This window comes from Thamnophis sirtalis, unplaced genomic scaffold, assembly GCF_051295495.1.
Source record: "Thamnophis sirtalis isolate CommonGarterSnake01/CBP01778 unplaced genomic scaffold, rThaSir2_p1.2 scaffold_10, whole genome shotgun sequence".
NCBI lineage: Eukaryota > Metazoa > Chordata > Lepidosauria > Squamata > Natricidae > Thamnophis > Thamnophis sirtalis.
Genome location: NW_028261390.1, coordinates 57,725,957 through 57,745,173, shown reverse-complemented (window position 1 = coordinate 57,745,173; position 19,217 = coordinate 57,725,957). Strand labels below are relative to the sequence as shown.

The window sequence follows — 19,217 nt, the reverse complement described above, 5'->3', positions numbered from 1 at the left end:
GTAAAGAAATCAAAACATGTCACAGTCTCTAAATTATGAATTTAACAATCTGGTTAAGATTATATATCTTTTGGAAAGCGCTAGGCATGTACTATTAAATTATGAATAGCTTAAAAATTTAATTTAACTTTAGAGAAATGATCATAATGTATAGCCCTATTTCTGCTTGTGATTCCTCCTCTCTTCATCTTGATGATGTGTGCATGGGAGGGAGGAGGGAGCTGGAACTGGTTCTAAACTAAAGGGACCAGATTTTGACATTGGTAAAGTGGGACACCATTGAGCGGGGGTGGTGGTTCTTGATTAACAATTTGGTCTTTATGGTCTAGTCACCTTGCTCTTGGGGGAAAGGGGGCTTACCTGGTCATCATTTGGGACCGCCACCCGCGCCGCTGAACCAGCTGGTGCTTGATCATGATATTCCAGGGGCTCTGCGGGGGAGGGCAGAGAAAGAGGTAGGGGTCAGAGGTGTTCCCTGCTGCCCCTCCCCTCCCCCGCCTGTCGGCCCTGCCCTCACCGCCGCCCCTGGCTCCCTGTGGCCCCCCGCTGCCACCTCCTCATCGTCCATGGGCTCCTCGTTCTGCGCCGCTGCCGGCTTGACCTCCCGGGTGGCCCCCATGCTCCAACCAGCGTCCCCGGCCATGGGTGTGCTTCTCTAATGTCACCGATGCGCCGCAGACAGACACGGAAGCAGCACCCATTGCCCAGCAATGGGGGAATCTTACCCCCCCACCTTCCAGGGGATTCCCCAGCCACAGAGCCCCCCCTGAGGAAGAGGGACAGGAGGATGACAGGAGGATGCTTGATGTTGGGGGACCCCCATAGGTTCCCCTCCCCCTGAAAGAACTCCATATCCACCCCCAGGAAGGAGGGTGATGGGTACGTTTGGCCTCCCGGGGGGGTTTCAGTCTGGGTGGCTTCAGGACTTGGCCCTCAAGGGGGCTCTTGGGCCTGGAAGGGAGGGATTGATGGCCTCTTGGTCCCCCAGGGGCTGCCATGGGTGCTGATATAGGTAGTCCTCCGCTTATGATCACAATAAAGCAAGACAGTTGTTAAGTAAGTCCGGCTTCCTCCCAGCTCAGGGGCAAAACAGAAGTTGGCGGAGCTGAGAAGGCCCGTTCCTTGCCCTATCTCCATCGGGACTCGATGGCTCTTTCCCCAGGCACAGTCTTGGCCGGCAGAAAAGGCGTGCCCTTCCAGGTTCCCTTGAGGTCCGTGCCCCTCCGCTCTGGGAAATCCAGGAAGGAACAGTCGCTACTTCTCTAGCCGAATTATTTCCTGGAGCTCTATCGTACTGGGTCGTACTTTTCCTATAAAAGGAAGTAAAAGGGGGGGTCCATTTTCTTGCTTTCATGTTTTAATATCTTCAATGAAAGTACTGAGACATAGAGAGAGGTTAGACATAGTGTCTTTTGTCTTGCCCCAGTTAGGATTTCGTAAGCAAATCCACTGCGCTTTCAACATGAAGCCAAAATTGGGATTTTTTAACAACGCCGCGGGACGTGGGACAAATTGTTCAAAAGCAGGACTGTCCCACCATAAATGGGATGTCTGGTCACCTTATTCTAAATGGCACTAGATTTCTATAGAAGAGGTTAGAACTGGCAAGAACCCACCCCTGATTAGGGGAGATCTAATAAAGCTTTGATTAGTTTATGGTCAAGGATCAGAAACAGGAAATCCAGCCACTGAGAGGTTAAATTACATGCAGGCATTTCCATCTCTGATAAATATAAGCACTCTGATAAATATAAGCACTCCATTCTTCTGGAGGATTATTCCCAAATACCTCATTATATGAGGCTAAATTGGCCGTTATTTTGGAGAAGTTTGTTATATATTGCTGTTTTAAGTGTTTACCATGGGATATTGCAAGCAAGAAATCCAATTCCCTTTGTTCACAAATCAAATAAAGACCATCATAAATTGTTGTATATTGCCTACTTTGATTTTATAAAGTAGGGGAGAATAATGAACTTACTTTTATTATATTGTAAGCTGCCCAGAATTGCTCTTTTAGTGAGAAGGGCAGCATAGAAATTTCAGAAATACAATAAATACAAATTTCAAATACAGTATGGGCTTCTGGGTACAAACTGGTATAAAAAGAGCTGTAGAGTGAGCTTTGGATCAAAAAGTAACTTCACCCGAACTAAATATCTACTATGGTCAGAAACATATGTAATATAGTACTTAAAAATCCTGAATAGAATTCACAGTATTAATAATATGAACTTTAATTTAGGATCTATTAGACTGTGCATTTGTGTTTTCCCATGGAGCCATGGGGTCTATAATTTTTGTTAAAGCCATAAAATGCTTAATGAATTCTCAAATTTATTTGCATGTCAAGGGAAATTGGTTAATGTATTATTCTCTTAGTGTGTTTGTTTTTAAAAAAATTAACTGCAGATTACAAATATCTATTATTTTCCTGTTCTATTTACAGTGACGTCATCAGAACTGTATTTATTATTACTTTCCAGTAAAGTAGTCTTCACACCATCATTGGTACTGTGAATATGACAAAAATGTGAGATTGTGGCTGACAATCTAACAGCCTTTTCTATTTCTTTTCAGGGTCTGTGAATCATGGTGTTCTTCCTGGATCCTGTGAAAATAAGTATTGTGGCTTGGGTAAGCATTGTGTTGTCAACAGAGAAACAGGACAAGGGGAATGTGCCTGCATGGAATATTGCAAGTCTCATTACAAGCCTGTTTGTGGTTCTGATGGTGAATTCTATGAAAACCACTGCGAAGTACACCGGGCTGCCTGCCTGAAAAAGCAGAAGATTACTATTGTCCACAATGAAGACTGCTTCTTCAAAGGCAAGTAGTGGGGGATAATAGCTTAAAGACATGACTTTATTTATTAATCGAATTTATTTGCCAGCCATCTCATTTCAAAATCAGTTACCTATTTTGAAGTTATTTTGATTAAGGTTCTGGGAAATCTAGTGTGTATTGTGAAGAAATAATAAGGAAGTTTAAGTTAACAAAGCATTTTTATTGGGAGAAGTCTTCTAGCTATCTTCAGTCCTCAACTATCTCTTTGGAAAAATGATTGCAGATAAATTGTATGTTTGATAGGATTGTTGGAACAGGATCTTGTGACCTCAATTTGGAGAGGTAGCCATTGTGATCAAGGTTGAATTATAAGAAACGCACCTTCAACTCTCAGTGGAACAGTTTACATTTAGAAATTTCTTAGAAACTCAAATGTTATGGCTATAGTGAATAAATGTCATAGGTGATTCTGTTGTTCCTTTTTAATTATTTTTAAATGTCCTTATTTTACTTTCATCTGTTCTTTTGTTTTTTGTCTATGTTCTTGCCACTTATTTTTTTTCTTAATATAATTTAATTATTCTTATTGCAATAATTGGTTGTATTATATTCTCTTCATGTGATATTGAAGGCTCTATAAAGCTATAAATTAAGAGTTAGGGCATTTTATGGGATACTTTTACGGGACATAAGAAAACTTCATTGTAACAAAAAGAATTCCATAGAAAAATTGGAAGCATTCTTGCACTAATTGTTCTGCTTCACACATATTTTGCCCTGATTAGCCCAGTGAAGGCAGTAATAAATTAACAAATAAAATGCTAAATTCTGATTGTTATCCACTCCTCCAGAGAACTAAATCTTGGCTGTCAAATTATCACAAATGCTACATAAGGACTAATTTATTAGCCTTGGGGCCTTAGTTCTAAAACCTTTCATCTGTTGATGTTGAAACCTCTAGCGAATGAAACTTAAACAAAATTTCAATATGTAATAAGATATTAAAATATATTTATTTCTTAAACAAACAAAACTACAAATGGAATTGTAAAGAAGAGTTGTTTTACTTTGGCTATTTAATGGGAAGCATTTTTTATTCACCAGAAACCAATATCTGGGATTATTACTGAGTTGTTATTGTTAGATCAGGTAAAGGAGGCACAGTAGGCTTCAATAAACAACAGCTCTCGTCTCTGATTCTAGTCAGAACTGTTCGTACGTGTTTTAAAAGTTGTGCTTCATTTGCGGCCAATATCAAAATGTCATCGAAATAGGGGATGACTCTTGGTATCCCCTACAAAAGTCATTCCATGACTCTTTGGAATAGTCCAGGGACGATACTAATGCCAAATTGTAGGCGGTTGCATTTGAATGCACCCCTGTGGTTTGGGCCTCCGTGGTAGCACCATCTACTGGCAACTGTTGATATGCCTGTGCCATGTCTAATTTAGCAAAGATTTTTCCTGGGCCGAGGAAATGCAATAGGTTCTGTATAACCTATATAACCAAAGTGGGTAAGAGCTTTGTTGTAATGCTTTATTAATTGTGCATTTATAGTCAGCGCAGATGCGTACAGACCCGTCAGATTTGACAAGTGTCACAATTGGTGTTTCCCAGCGTGCATGATCAACTGGTTTGATGATGCCCTGGCTCACGAGGTTATCGGTTTTTTTTGTCAATTTTTGGCCGGAGAGCGAAAGGTACTTTCCTGGGCTTAGCCTAATCAGGGCTATTGTGGGGGCTAAGCTAAAGGAAATGGGGGTTCCTTTGTATTCACCCAGACTGGTGCCCTCGAACTCCTTAAAGATGGCTTCAGCGGTGACTTCCGCGTCCTCTTCTATGGAGTAACTCCGGTCACTTCCATCCCCAGGGCTTGGAACCAATCAAGCCCCAGCAGGCTCTGCAGGTCATCTCTGACCACTATCACGGGAAAAAATTCTTGTGATGTACTCGGAAGGTGGCTTGGCCCATGATCGGGACCTGGTTCCCCTGGTAGTCGCGTAAGCAGATGTCGGGGTTTCTGAGGTGTCTCTTTTGTATCTTAGGGATCGTTTGCTTCAGTACTGACCATGGGATTATGGTCAGTGACAACCCGGTGTCGATCTCCATTTCGCATGGAGAGTCCTTGATGAGGACAGTGACTTTCAGCTTTTTGGGGCGAAGGGTCCGGATATGTCTAACCAGAACAGTGACAGCTTTTTTGTGCATTCCGGGTGGCTTTGTGTGGCAGAAGTGAGGTTGGTGACTCTATCGTCGCTCTCTGAACCCCGTGGATACTTCTGCCAAGCCCCTGGTTTGGGTCGCTGTTTGCAGTTTGAGCCCCCCTTGAGTTGTCCTATGGTCGCAGAAAAATTGCCGCGGCATACCTTGGTGAAGTGCCTTTTCCACTTGCATCGCTTGCAAATGGCGTCATGGAAACGACATGATGATTGGATGTGATCTCCTCCATAGCTGGCACAGGGTGGATTTTGGGACTTGAATTTCCACGCCGGCTTTGTTCGGCTACTGCGCATGCGGCATGCTGTGGCGCTGGATGGTGTCCACGGATTGGGTCGCTGATTCAGATGCTCTAGCTTCATCTAATGTGATCTGTAGGGAGATATTGGATCTGGCCAGAAGCCTTGTCTGCAGATTAAGATCTTGCACCCCTAAGATTATGAGATCAAGAATTAGATCGTCTAGCTCATGAAACTCACAGTAGGCTGCAGCTTTCCAGAGAGCTGGCACGTATTCGTTGATAGATTCGTCCTCTTTCTGGGTCCGTGTACTGAACTGGCACAGCGAACATATTTAGATGGCTTCGGCGTGTAATGGGTCTTCAGCGTTTGTTGTAGCACATACCAGGATATGGCTTCCAGAGGGGTTGGTTCTGAAAGATTTTTCGCCATCTCGAATACTTCGTGGCCGCAGTACCCTAAGAATAAATTCTTTTTCTGGGCTTCTGGAACACCTGTGAGGTAATTCGCTTCCAGGAAACACTCGAATCGCAGCATGTATGATTCCCAGTGTTCGGTATCTGGATTGTACGGAGTTGGTGGGGCATGCATGGCCATTCTGGTTCTCCCTGGGTGTTCAGTGATGACTAGCTCGATGCCTCACAGAGTGCTCCGGGCTGGATGTACTTGCAATGCTTCACTCTCTTTGTTTGCAAGGCTTCACTCTCTTTGTTTGCCTAATTGCCTTCCAATCCCACCTTCGTTGCCAATGTTAGATCTGGTAAAGGAGGCACATAGGATTCAGTAAACAACAGCTCTTTTTTGTATGTCAAGTAAACATCCGGCTGGGGAATGGTCGGGCAGCATGCCCTTTTAAAGGGATCTGTCAGACCTCATAGCCAATGAGATCCAACCTCTGTTTCCATCAGAACAGAGGACCTTGGTAGAAACCTCTTGCAGTCTGTCAGCAGGGGGAGATATCTAACACTTATTTTATTTTATTTTATTTTTATCCAAGTTCATCATCTCCAAAATATTGTTGCAGGCTGCAGTAAATGATTTGAATGGCTGCATGCAGCCTTTTAGATGTGAGTTTGAGACTCATGAATTAAAGGAAAGGTCAGTACCAAATTGTTTGTTTGGAAGACAGCTGGTTGCATAAGAATGAGATGTATTTCTGAGGCCTAATTTAGATGTAACTTTAACAACATGGTTGCTATTGTTCAGTATTTGATTATATCGTTACAACTGCATGAGCATATTATACAGGAATGTATCTGCACTACTGATGCTAATTCATAGTCATGAAATCCAAGCAATAGATGTGATACAAAGCTTTGGATAATATTGACTTACATGTAGACATCCAAACATCAAAAATTCTTCATCTCCTTAGGAATATTAAGAAATCTCTTTTTTATCAATTATATAATGATATCCTTAACGTGTGGAATGTGGAATTACTGAAAAGTCACAATTAACATTTCTGCATAATCACAGATGCTTTTCTTATCTTTGGCCCGGTTATCATTTTTAACATCCTGCAAAAATCATAGATGCCTTTGTGTCTGCCTACTCTAAGTTAAGTTGCATAAGAGCTGGCAAAAATATTTATTAGGGGATGTTCTCCAATGTCAGGACATCTATACTACTTATACCTGGGCCACTTTGTTCTAGTTATTTCCAAAGAATTTTAATGATTTTTATCTGTAAGAAAGCATAGAAGATGATGGAGGAATAATTGGTGAAGATGAGGGAAGAAGCAGAGATAGCAAAATTAGCTTAATTGCTTAGAGAAAATTAACAACTGTATTTATTAGTGATTGGAAATCTCTTCTTGACTTTTTTGCTGAAAGAAATGAGTTAGTGATTTACAGATTTGATTACTAGTAATGTAGATTATGAAAAGAAGGAAACTATGATGTAATTTGAGTAAGAGAAGATAAAATGTAAATGCACATAACTGCTTTCAAGAAGATAGGAAACCACTTCTTTATTACCTTTTTCTTTTTTATTTTCTTTATTCCCTTTTTACATTATTACTTTTTCTTATTATATTCTAAATTAGTATCTGCTTTTATTTGCGTTGAAAATTTCTTCAATAAAAGATAATTTTTAAAAAGAAAGTATCCGAAGTAATGATAATAGCATGAGTCAAGTAACATTTTTTCTAGATTATGATGGCTTTAATTTTTAATCTTCTTAAAGAGAAGAGAAGAAGCAAATAAAGAAGTAATAAATAAATAGAATGTCTTGTAAATTCTATTAATGTGCATTCTTTACATGCATACTGCTTTCTATTGTTAAGTCTCTCATTTAATTTAAATCCTTTGCAATTAATGAGAATAAGAAAAAGACATAATAAAGATCTTCCAGACAGAGCCAAAGATCTATTTCATTCAGTATCCCCTTACCCAGATATTGGAAGTCTATAAGAAAAAATTAAGAATTTACGTGGCAATACTGGGGGATAGCAGAATAGAAAACAAAAAGTTGGAGAAGATCATGAAATATCAAGATCTGAAAATCAACATTGGAAGATTGTGGCATAAACCAGCAGGAGGGTTCCAGTCGTCGTTGGAATACTTTGGGATTTTACCTTGATTTATTGTTACTGTAGCAAATTTTAGGCCAAATTCCACTCCTATATCTGTGGTAAAAGTCTTACAGTGTTTGTCAAGGATTGGATTTTGATTTCTGATTTTCCAATTAAAATCACACCATTCTTGTAAAAAACTTAGAATAGAATAGAATTTTATTATTTGTATGCCGCCCTTCTCCGGGAGGACTCAGGGCGGCGAACAATTCAATGGGGGAAAGGGGAACATAAAAAAACAAAATACAAATAATAAAAGTAAACAACAGTCGCACAACCATACATGTCGAGAGGGGAGGGAACTCATCAACCCCAGGCCTGCCGCCAAAGCCAGGTTTTGACGGCTTTACGGGAGGCCTGGAGAGAGGTGAGGGTCCGAATCCCTGCGGGGAGTTCATTCCAGAGGGCCGGAGCTGCCACAGAGAAGGCCCTCCCCCGGGTAATAGCCAGATGGCATTGTCTGGTAGATGGCACCCGGAGGAGGCCAACCCTGTGAGATCTAATGGGTCTGTGGGAGGTAATTGGCAGCAGGCGGTCTCACACCATTCATATAAAAACAATGTGAGATTTGTTAGACTTTTTTTTTTCTTTGCAGTTTTATAACCAAGATTTGTTTACTTCAAAATAACTGGAATCATAGCAATGACAAATAGTAAGAGTGTTAATGAGTCACTCTGGAATATGACCTCCTAATGTTAACCAGCTTATGTTTTTCATTTCCTCTCACCAATTCTCTTTTCCACTGTATCATTATTTTTTCTATAAACATTATAATGCCTTTACTGGCACAAATTACTTTCGAGCTGTTGATGATACAACTATATGATAATGAATTAAATGCCTTTCCAAACACATTATTGGCCTATAATTTACTTGTGTTTTTCCTTTCTTTGGGCCTTTTTGAATTAGATAATTTTTGACAGCATATTAATCAGCATTGATATTTCCTTTGTACAGTAGTTCATCAAGTTGTTTAGCTATAATTGAAGGTAAGGTCAGATATTTGAGTCAAAAGCTGTGCATTGATCATTTCCATGAAATGTCCAGTTTAAAATCTTTTTCATTTGGTTTTCAACTATTTCTGCTGTTATTATTAGTTTTTCCCTTTGATTTTTACTAACTTCATCTTCAAATTCTTTTATCTATTCAGCATTTTTATTTTTTATCTTTTTGAGTTTTCCATAGATTATTTGCAGAATGTATATTTTTTTGTTTTTGCTTGATTTTCCATTTTTAGAATTTCTAATGACATTTATCCTATGATAGAATTACCTCTGAGATGATTGAAGTAGATAATTTTTCCTAAAGTGGATGATTTGTGGCCATTGCGTTCTGTGTTCCTAGATACTGTTGTGATTTGATGATTTATTATTTCCAAAGTTTCTTCAATTTTTCTGTGTTAAGCCAATATTTTTTAAGGCATATCTTGATTTTTCTATTTTTGTTCTTTCACATTCTTTAATTTAATAGCATCTGGTCTTAATTCCTTTATCTTAGCCTTCAAACTGTTCTAAACTTCAGATTGAATATGATTTTGCTTTTGGCTTTCTAACTTTAATACCCTGTTCTTCATAACCAGCACAGCTGTAGTTTAGGCAAATGATTGGTCTCTCTCATAGATGTAATTATAGATCTCAGCCAGTGGTGGTATTCAACCATTCAGACCGGTTTGGACTTACCAGTATTGGTGATCTGTGGGTGGCGCACCCACCGCCCCAGCTCTATGATGTCCTATTTAGCCATGATTTTCTAAGCCATGTGCATGCGTGCAAGCCACACACTTATAGTTAAGGTGCATGGCAAACTGGTGGTAGAGTTATGTGAAACCTACCTCTGATATCAGCTCTACAAGATAGATCTCAATAAGAAACAAAACACACACATATATATTAGTACTGTGAACCTGAGAGAACTTGTCTGCAATTTCATTCATTAGATTCTTGGCCTAGGTTTAAGTCTCATTTATTTTTCTATTAATAGTAGCTCTCCCTCAATTTTTTCAAGATTATTCCCTATTCCCGACACAATACATTAACAACACATAATTGTTTAGAGTTTTCCCTTTCTTTACTATATATAATTACATGTGTGTATTTGTGTATGACTGTGGTGTGTGTTTGTGTGTGTGCGCCATCCAAAATTATAAAGTCATCTGATCATTTAGAAAAAAAAGGTGGAACTTGTATTGTTCAACTTCAATACTTGAAGTGTTTGAAATGTTAACATTGAGAGACCGCCTCCTGCCAATTACCTCCTTGCGACCAATTAGATCGCATAGATTAGGCCTCCTCCGAGTTCCATCTGCCAGTCAGTGTCGACTGGCAACCACACGGAGGAGAGCCTTTTCAGTAGTAGCTCCGACCCTTTGGAACGATCTCCCCGTGGAGATTCGTACCCTCACCACCGTCCAGACCTTCCGCACAGCCCTTAAGACCTGGCTAGCCCGTCAGGCCTGGGGATAAAGATTATAATCTGGCCCCACCCGAATGATGAATGAATGTTGTGTACTATTTTACTCTTATGTATTGTTTTGCGTTTATTGTCTTGTACCCTCCCTTCCCTATTTTATGTAAGCCACCCTGAGTCCCCTCAGGGAAAAGGGCGGCCTATAAATATTAATAAAATCAAAATCAAATCAAATCAAATAGATTAATAATAAAGATGTAATATATACAATAATACAATACAATCCCTATTGCCGTGTAATCGAGTGAGCTCCCGTAACTTGTCCCAGCTTCTGCCAACCTAGCAGTTCAAAAGCATGTAAAAATAAAAGTATAAAAATAGGAACCACCTTTGGTGGGAAGGTAACAGCGTTCCGTCTGCCTTCGGTGTTTAGTCATCCGGCCACATGACCATGCAGATGTCTCCAGACAGTGCTGGCTCTTTAGCTTTGAAACGAAGATGAGCGCTGCCCCCTAGAGTCGGGAACGACTAGCACATATGTGTGAGGAGAACCTTTACCGTTACCTTATATACAATAATTAGGATAAATACATAAACGGTATCTTTGAACACATGCTGTGGATCAGCTTTCGCTATCAGTAAAAGCAAAAAGCCAGTTATTCAAGTGTACTGATTCTAAAGTTTCTGGGCTTTTCAGTTGTGGCAACAGACAGGCAGGAATAAGTTTAGAGATACTTTTGCACTGGGTGTAATATAAGGTCAGCCTGTATTAGGAAGAGAGGAATAATAAAAGGAAAGCAAAAAATGTGCACAGTAAGGGTCTCATCTAGAATCTTGTTATTTATACCATATTTCCTACATTCTCTCTTACAATCACATATTTAGAAATAAAGGAGTGATTGTATCTCTCTTTCTCCTCCTTTGTAAAGTGCACAATGTATTTGAGGCAGGAGAAAAGATGATAAATTGCTTCCTTGTCTGTTTCTAATACCTAACCTGATTTTTCCCCCCTCTGCAGTGACAGACAGAGTTACTGGACTTCACTCATCTTGATAGGAAAAGGATTTTCCAAATAATATAGGCTGTGGTTTGCATTTCCAGAGGGGAAAAAATCATATTTCGTTTTGTGTTTTTTTGACTTATAGAACAATATAAACAAGTAACCAAACTTGCAGAAAATCCAAAATCCTTTATTCTCGTACTGCATTGTATTACTGAATGAATGCCAAGTGTATTTTAAAGAATGAGATTAAAAAGAATTAATTATGCAAACTATAATCTTGACCTTCTGAGCTATTTTTGAGGAATTTGCAACATCTTTAAATTGCTCTTAGCAAGTTGAAGATTTGCATAAAAGCTTTGATTCACAGAAAGTACTTATCATTTACATTATATACTTCTCTTTTTAATAACATTTTTATTAAAAGTTTTAAGTACAACAATAAAAGATAATATAAATTTAGAAAAAGAAAAATGGAATAAAAAGTGCAAGAAAGCAAAGCAGCAAGGAAAAAAAATAGAGACAACAGAAGAAAAAAAAGAAATAACCATTCCACCTTCATCGTGTGTGTGTGTGTGTGTGTGTGTGTGTGTGTGTGTGTGTGTGTGTGTGTGTGTGTGTATGTATGTATGTATGAATGAATGTATGTAATGGAGGAGACCCTGTGGCTGAGTGGCTAACACAACTGCCTAATATGTAATACAGCACAGGTTCAAGTCCCAGTAAGGGTATGGCTAGCTGATGAGAGCTAAATAGCTTGAAATAGATCTATACTAGTCTCCCTTTATTTATTTATCAGCACAAATGCAAAACACTTATATATATGTTATATATATCTTATATATAACATATATAAAAAATTGCTATCTCTTCAGCTCCTCTTAATTAAAAAAATATATAAAACTTTTCATCCCATAACTCAACTCTTAGCTAAAGGTCCTTTCCAATCCAAGTGTCAGTAAAATCTTCAGAGCCCTAAAATAATCATATTTCATAGCAAATATGGAACTCACCATTCACATCTCAACTCTTTCGGTAAATAAATGCACAATATATTTTCCTAACCTTAACCATAACCATAACCTAACCCTAACCCTAACCCTTACTAAAATTCTTAGCTCTAGAGAATTCTCAACTTGCAACCACAATTAGGACCTGAATTTTCTTGATAACTAATTCTATTGTTAAGTGAGTCAAGTCCGATTTTATGATTTTTTTTGCCAAAGTCATTAAGTGTATGTAGTTATTAAGCAAACAATGTAGTTGTTCAGAAAATCCAGATTCCCTCATTGACTTTCCCTCCCAGAAACCCTTTGGGAAGATTGCAAATGGTGATGATGTGACTCAGACATTGCAACCATCATGAATACATGCTGGTTGCTAAGTGCCTGAATCATAATCACATGACTGCAGGAGGCTGTGACAGTCATAGGTGTGAGGATTGGTCACAAATCACTTTTTTTCAGCAACTTTGTAACTTTGAATGGTCATTAATGTAAGTCAAGGAATTTCTGAACAGGCAACATTTTCTGAGCTCTCGATCCATTTAGAATGTCTTGCCTTTTGCTATTTATTTTGAATTCTTAAAATGTATGTTTCCAAATGCTTCTCATTTTGAAGTGACTAACTTCTTTAAAGTTGTTAATAAGCCATTTTCAAAGGTGCTTTACAAGGGGTGTGTGAATTGAGGGTCCTTCAAAGGCTCTGACTGCAGCTGGAGCAAGAATGCCAAACTTTCTTATCTCTGGTTCTCTCATCCTCTGTAGACTCACATCCTTCTCAAAAGATAAACTACAGTATATGGAACACAAGACAAGGTTGAAGAAACCGAACTATTCATTGGCATCTTTTTGTTAGCTGCAATAATCCACGTTTTTTGTCAAGCTTTTGTCAGTTTATCATTGCTTCCCCTAACATCTTAGATCACATATCTATGCAGATGTAAATATGAACTGTTTTATATCTAGGTGCAACAAACATGTTTTAGGGATATGCAAAATATAATGTATTTACAATGTAAAATACATTAGGTTGTTTAAACAGCCGGAAGAGGCAATATTGCTGCTTCAAAATTTCTTTGTACATGTTCTCTGTACATGTCTACATGCACAGACAGTAACTCCACTGGAATTGAAATGAGGTATCTGTGTATGCACATACATTTGCATACAGTCTGGAAAAGCCTTTGAAGCAACTGCATTGACCTATCTAGAATATGTTGCTGTTTTAATGCTTCTTAGAAAGTGTTCCTGATATGCTGGGCAAAGCTCCTCTTTTTAATGCTTTGAACACCCTTAAAACACATGTGCAGATAAAAAAGATGGTCATGCACATATTGAAAAAAGGGTAGCTATTTGGTGTTGAACAGGATTATGCAATTTGGATAATTCCTGACCTTTGGCTATGATGGCAGAGTTTATGTGAATTTAAAGCCAAAACATCTGGAGTAAATTAATTTCTATTTATGGACATTGCAATTTTATGTAAACACGAGTATGCATTACTACGTTATAAAAGTTGATGGTAAAAAAATCAATAAATACATTAAAAATAACTCATGAGCCATACATAATTTATTTTTAGAGTACAGTGTGAAGAAAGTCATTTTAAATTTGGGTTATCATATAACTATAAAAATCTTATTGCAGAAAAACTATGCCAGAGGATAGACAGTGTTGTGAATAGGAAAGTAATGGAGAATGTATATATCTTATAGTAATTAAATAAAAGGAAAATCTGTGAATATTTTGCACTTCTTAAACCAAATTATATGTATTCACATCTTTATATTAATCAGAGAGGGAGAAGATTACTCTGCAGGCTGGATGAAATTTTGAAATTATAGCTATTTTGATGTCTTGTTAAATATCCATATCTCAGATAGAAGGCTAATAATTAAGTAGTACTAACTTCAGTAATAGTATTACCCAGATTATTGATATGGCAGCAAGGGATGCCTCTGCTCCCCAGATTATATCTATAGGAACAAAGGATAGAGCTATATAAAGCTTAATGTGTTAATATTCAGAAAGAATAAATTGTTGTTAGGCATAGCTTTAATCAGGTATGTTCTTATAAAATAATACCTTCAGCTGGTGAGAGTGTTATTTAGAACCAAATCTCTCTCTATATAAGCCAAATACCACTCAGTCATCACGAAATCTCCAGAACTGCAAAGCCTACAAACTTGACATTTAGCACATATGTTCCTCTTGGCTTCTAGGTGCTCGCTAAGAAAGGATTTTTCAAAATGACCATCAGATATTAGTATTTCTTATATACAGTATTAAATTAACGCACTGTGATGCTAAGAAGTTAGACGTTCTATTCCCCCTCCTCACCTGAAGAGAACTCTGTTCCAATTGCCAGTTGCCTCACATTCCACCTTAAAAAAATCCTCATCATTTATCCTCTCTTCTGCCATTGGCATCTCTGCTTCAAAATGCCAAGCATACTGGAGAGCAGGGGTGTCAAACTCATGTCGACATGGCGGCATCAGGTGACGTATTGGGACTCCCCCCCCCTTATCTAAATTGGGTGGGAGTGGGGCCAGTACGTGATCCATCTGGGCCACGGGCCGCGAGTTTGATACCGCTGCTGTAGAGTAAGTAGAAAATTTTGTTTAATTCTTATCTCCTGTAATCTTCCAGTGAGAATCAGTTAGTAGATCCAATACTTAGCTGCAGTAACTAAAACTGAGTTCTACATAGTTGCAATATTTTTCTCTAATGAGAACATTAACTATAGTCAGCTAAAAGGATAGGCATTTTGACTAGATGCAAAGTCCACCCTGGAGATTTTCTCGGTTGATTTTCCACCATATATTTGTTTGTAGCATTTTTGTTGGCTGATCTAGTGATAGAACAGAGAAGTATATGATGCCAGTGAAGAGCCAAGGTGGCGCAGTGGTTAAAATGCAGCACTGCAGGCTACTGCTAGATCAGCAGGTCAGCGGTTCAAATCTCACCGGCTCAGGGTTGACTCAGCCTTCCATCCGTCCGAGGTGGGTAAAATGAGGACCCAGATTGTTGGGGGCAATATGCTGACTCTCTGTAAACCGCTTAGAGAGGCCTGAAAGGCCTATGAAGCGGTATATAAGTCTACTGCTATTGCTATTGCTAATAAGCCACATGCTGTTGATAGGTGCCAGTGTGCCATTAACAACCTGCTGTGGATGGAGATTGCAAATTATTTAGAAAATGCTCCATTCCGATTATGACAGCATCCTTAACTGTACATTTTGTCAGCAGCTAATGGCTGACTTACACATTCAGAAATTTGGGCCTGAAAACTTTATTTTGGGAATTAAACCTTTTTTTCCCGTATGACTATAAACTGCGAATGTGTAGTGGGTGATATTGAGATAGACACTCCAAATACATTAGGTAGGAATTGGAAGGAGAGTTGAATTTAAAAAGCTTCCATTGGACTGTTGATTGATCTTATTTCATGACTTGCATTTTATGCTGGAAATTTCATGCAATACACACACAAAAAAGACCAAACCAACTACAAAAATATGCATTTAAAATCTGAGAATCAAGTTTCCAAACTTTTAAGACTTGTGGAACTTTATCACTAGCGAGCATTTAAAGTTGAAATCTTTGCACCCAATACTCTTTTTATTACTTAATTGCTTTATTTTTATTTCACTTTATTGTTTTTTTCTGCTATGCTATATTGTTATGACCCAACATTGCAACAATAAACCTGTTATTTCTTACTTAAATATATAGTTAAAAATAGTGCTATATTATCAATGTTTGCTATTATTTCTGATCCCTTAATTCTGGAAATCATTTATTCAGAATCTATATAATGTGTTAGGATTTTTTTTAAAGCATAAAGTATAATAACACAGAATATGGAAGGAAGAAAAAAACCTCTTGGGATAGCAAATGGTAATTACAACTCAATATCCTTATTTCATTAGCTTTTTCTAAATTTACAACAACTACTAAATGGATCATTTATTGATTTGCCCAATCACTGAATCTTCGGGAAAAGTCCTTGCCATCCAAATGGAACATAAACTTTTATGGCTCCCTGGTGATGCTGGCTACAGCTGTACAATCGTCATTTTGAAATCTGGGGACTTTTTGCTTCTAGATCTGCTGTAACTTAATCACATTTGTGGAAGCCTCTTTAAGTGTATTTGCTTAAGCAGATGGTGAATGACTCATCCGTCTTTTTTATTGTATGATGAAGTTTTAAGGAAGAAGTTTTCATAATGGTAGATGGAAAATACATAATCAAATGTGTATGGACAAATTACTATGGTATCTAATAACAATGGTATCTTAATGTATATAGAAAGAGAACAAAACATTAATTTGTGCTCAAAGCTTCATTGATTTTATTAATATTAGATTTTATTTCTAAGTGGTTTTTTATTATCTTTTGGACAAATAAACCATTCACAAGTGTCATGTAACACTGAAAAAATAATAATTTGGTTTTGTCCAAATGTTCTAGTACAATTTGTGTTTGACAGTTTTTGTTGTCTTTTTTAAAAAAGAAAAATGTAGTAGCTCACTTATTTTGTGCATTATTGTGAAAAACCATACAAAGCAAAATGTGGGCCATAGTATCTTCTTGTAGACCTCTGAATGAAGGTGGAAGGACTTTTCTTTGTACATTATTCAGAGCCCTTTTACCTCATTTATATGACTGAAATGGTCATATCTGGCCCTGAGATTCATAACAAACTATGGGCTTGTTTTCTTCTTTCTGCATTTTTTAAGCTATCATGGTTTGTAAATATTAAGAATACTTTAATGTTGATGAATACAACTCAAAACAGCAGTCACTGCCACGTAAGTTGTAAAGCAGTCTGAAACGAATTAGATACAGAATAGTGAGAATGATTAGATATCTGTTTAGTAATTCAATTGGTGTGTTGTTGTTGTTAGTTGCAAAGTTGTGTCCGACTCATCGTGACCCCATGGACAATGTTCCTCGGGGCCTTCCTGTCCTCTACCATCCTCTGGAGTCCATTTAAGCTCACACCAACTGCTTCAGTGACTCCATCCAGCCATCTCATTCTCTGTCATCCCCTTCTTTTGTCCTCAATCGTTCCCAGCATTAGGCTCTTCTCCATTGAGTCTTTCCTTCTCATTAGGTGGCCAAAGTATTTAAGTTTCATCTTCAGGATCTGGCCTTCTAAAGAGCAATCAGGGTTGATCTCCTCTAGTTTGATCACTTTCCAGTCCAAGGGATTTGCAGGAGTCTTCCCCAGCACCATAGTTCAAAGGCCTTCTTTGGCACTCAGTCTTTATTATGGTACAACTTTCACAGCCATACATTGTAACTGGGAAAACCCATAGCCTTGACTATACGCACTTCTGTTGGCAGGGTGATGTCTCTGTTTTTTAGTATGCTGTCTAGATTTGCCATAGCTTTCCTCCCCAGGAGCAAGTGTCTTTTAATTTCTTGGCTGCAGTTACCATCTGCGGTGATCTTGGAGCCCAGGAAAATAAAATCTGTCAATATCTCAATTTCTTCCCCATCTATTTGCCAGAAATTGAGAGGGCAGATGCCATGATCTTAGTTTTCTTAATGTTGAGTTTCAAGCCAACTTTTGCAGTCTCCTTCTTCACCCGCATCAAGAGGCTCTTTAGTTTCCCTTCCCTTTCTGCCATTAGAGTGACATCAACTGCATATCTGAGATTGTTGATATTTCTCCCAGGAAACTTAATTCCAACTTTTGATTCATCTATCCTCACCTTTCTCATGATATGCTCTGCATGTAAGTTAAATAGGTAGGGCAACATTATACAGTCTTGCTGGGCTCCTTTCCCAATTTTGAACTAATCAGTTGTTCTGTGTCCAGTTCTCACTGTTGCTTCTTGACCCGCATATAGGTTTATCAAGAGACAAAAAAGATGGTATAGTACTCCCATCTCTTTAAGAATTTGCCAAAATTTGTTGTGATCCACACAACCAAAGGCTTTAGCATAGTCAATGAAGCAGAAGTAGATGTTTTTTCTGAAACTCCCGAGCTTTCTCCGTGATCCAGTGTATGTTGGCAATTTGATCTCTAGTTCTTCTGCCTCTTCGAAATCCTGCCTGTATTTCTGGTAGTGCTCGATCCACATACTGCTGGAGCCTATTTTGAGCCTAACATTATTAGCATGTGAAATGCAATGGCAGGATAGTTTGAACATTCTTTGGTATAGTGATCTTATAATTTGCCAGCATGATATGACTATTAGTGATGGCAACACCCTGACCATCGTTTTTTTTATTAAAAATGAAATATGTGTGTTCAAAATGATCTGCATTATGCAAGATGAGGACTACTGTCAAATCACAGTGTTAAAGTTGGCTTAAGCTTCAAATCAAGTCATCCCATGTAGATAGAATAAGTGGAGTGCTATTTCATCTGTTTCAGGCAGTAATGTGTCAGTTCGTCTAATGTCAGCCTTGTTAAATGAAGGTCTCCAGTGACTGTTCTACTATTGTTTCTAGAATTCATATGTATGAACCTATTTTTCCTTCCTTGGCAGAATACTGTCACTTAGCCTCCTCTTCACTTAAACTGCTGCGCACCTTCTATGCAACAGTCTGTTATTAATATTCTTCACCTATTTCCCTGTGTGTATTTGACATCTCTTGTTAACTTTTTGGTTAACTATATCTTGGTGCAAATATTTGCAATCTACAGCAAGGTGGCCTAGTTGACAGAATGCTGAAAATAAATGCTTCAGAATTGAAATCACATCGACTTGCCTACATATCCTGGTGTGCACAACTTCTGCCATACTTGTTGAGTTTTCATAAGCACAAAATGCTTAGTGAACTTTCATAAGAGTTTTTCAGAAATAGTTTTGAAAAAAAAAGGCCATTTTTGTTGTAAAGTCTGTAACGGTAGTTTAAATAGTCTTATTTCCCATTTCCTTTAAAACCTTTTTATTATTCCGCTTAATAAATGATTCAGTTCCTTTTATCTGTTATTAAGGAACATTTCTAAATACATATTTTTATGTTGGGC

General features: G+C 38.1%; 1 protein-coding gene across 1 annotated transcript in view; it reads left to right on the top strand.

The window, feature by feature from the left end:
* Nucleotides 1-19,217, top strand: part of FSTL5 (follistatin like 5) — a 356,407-nt gene that overhangs the window by 146,690 nt on the left and 190,500 nt on the right. The window contains exon 4 of the mRNA XM_087724670.1: nt 2,581-2,829. Within this exon, the coding sequence (XP_087580796.1) occupies nt 2,581-2,829 (249 nt within the window). The remainder of the gene's footprint in view (nt 1-2,580; nt 2,830-19,217) is intronic.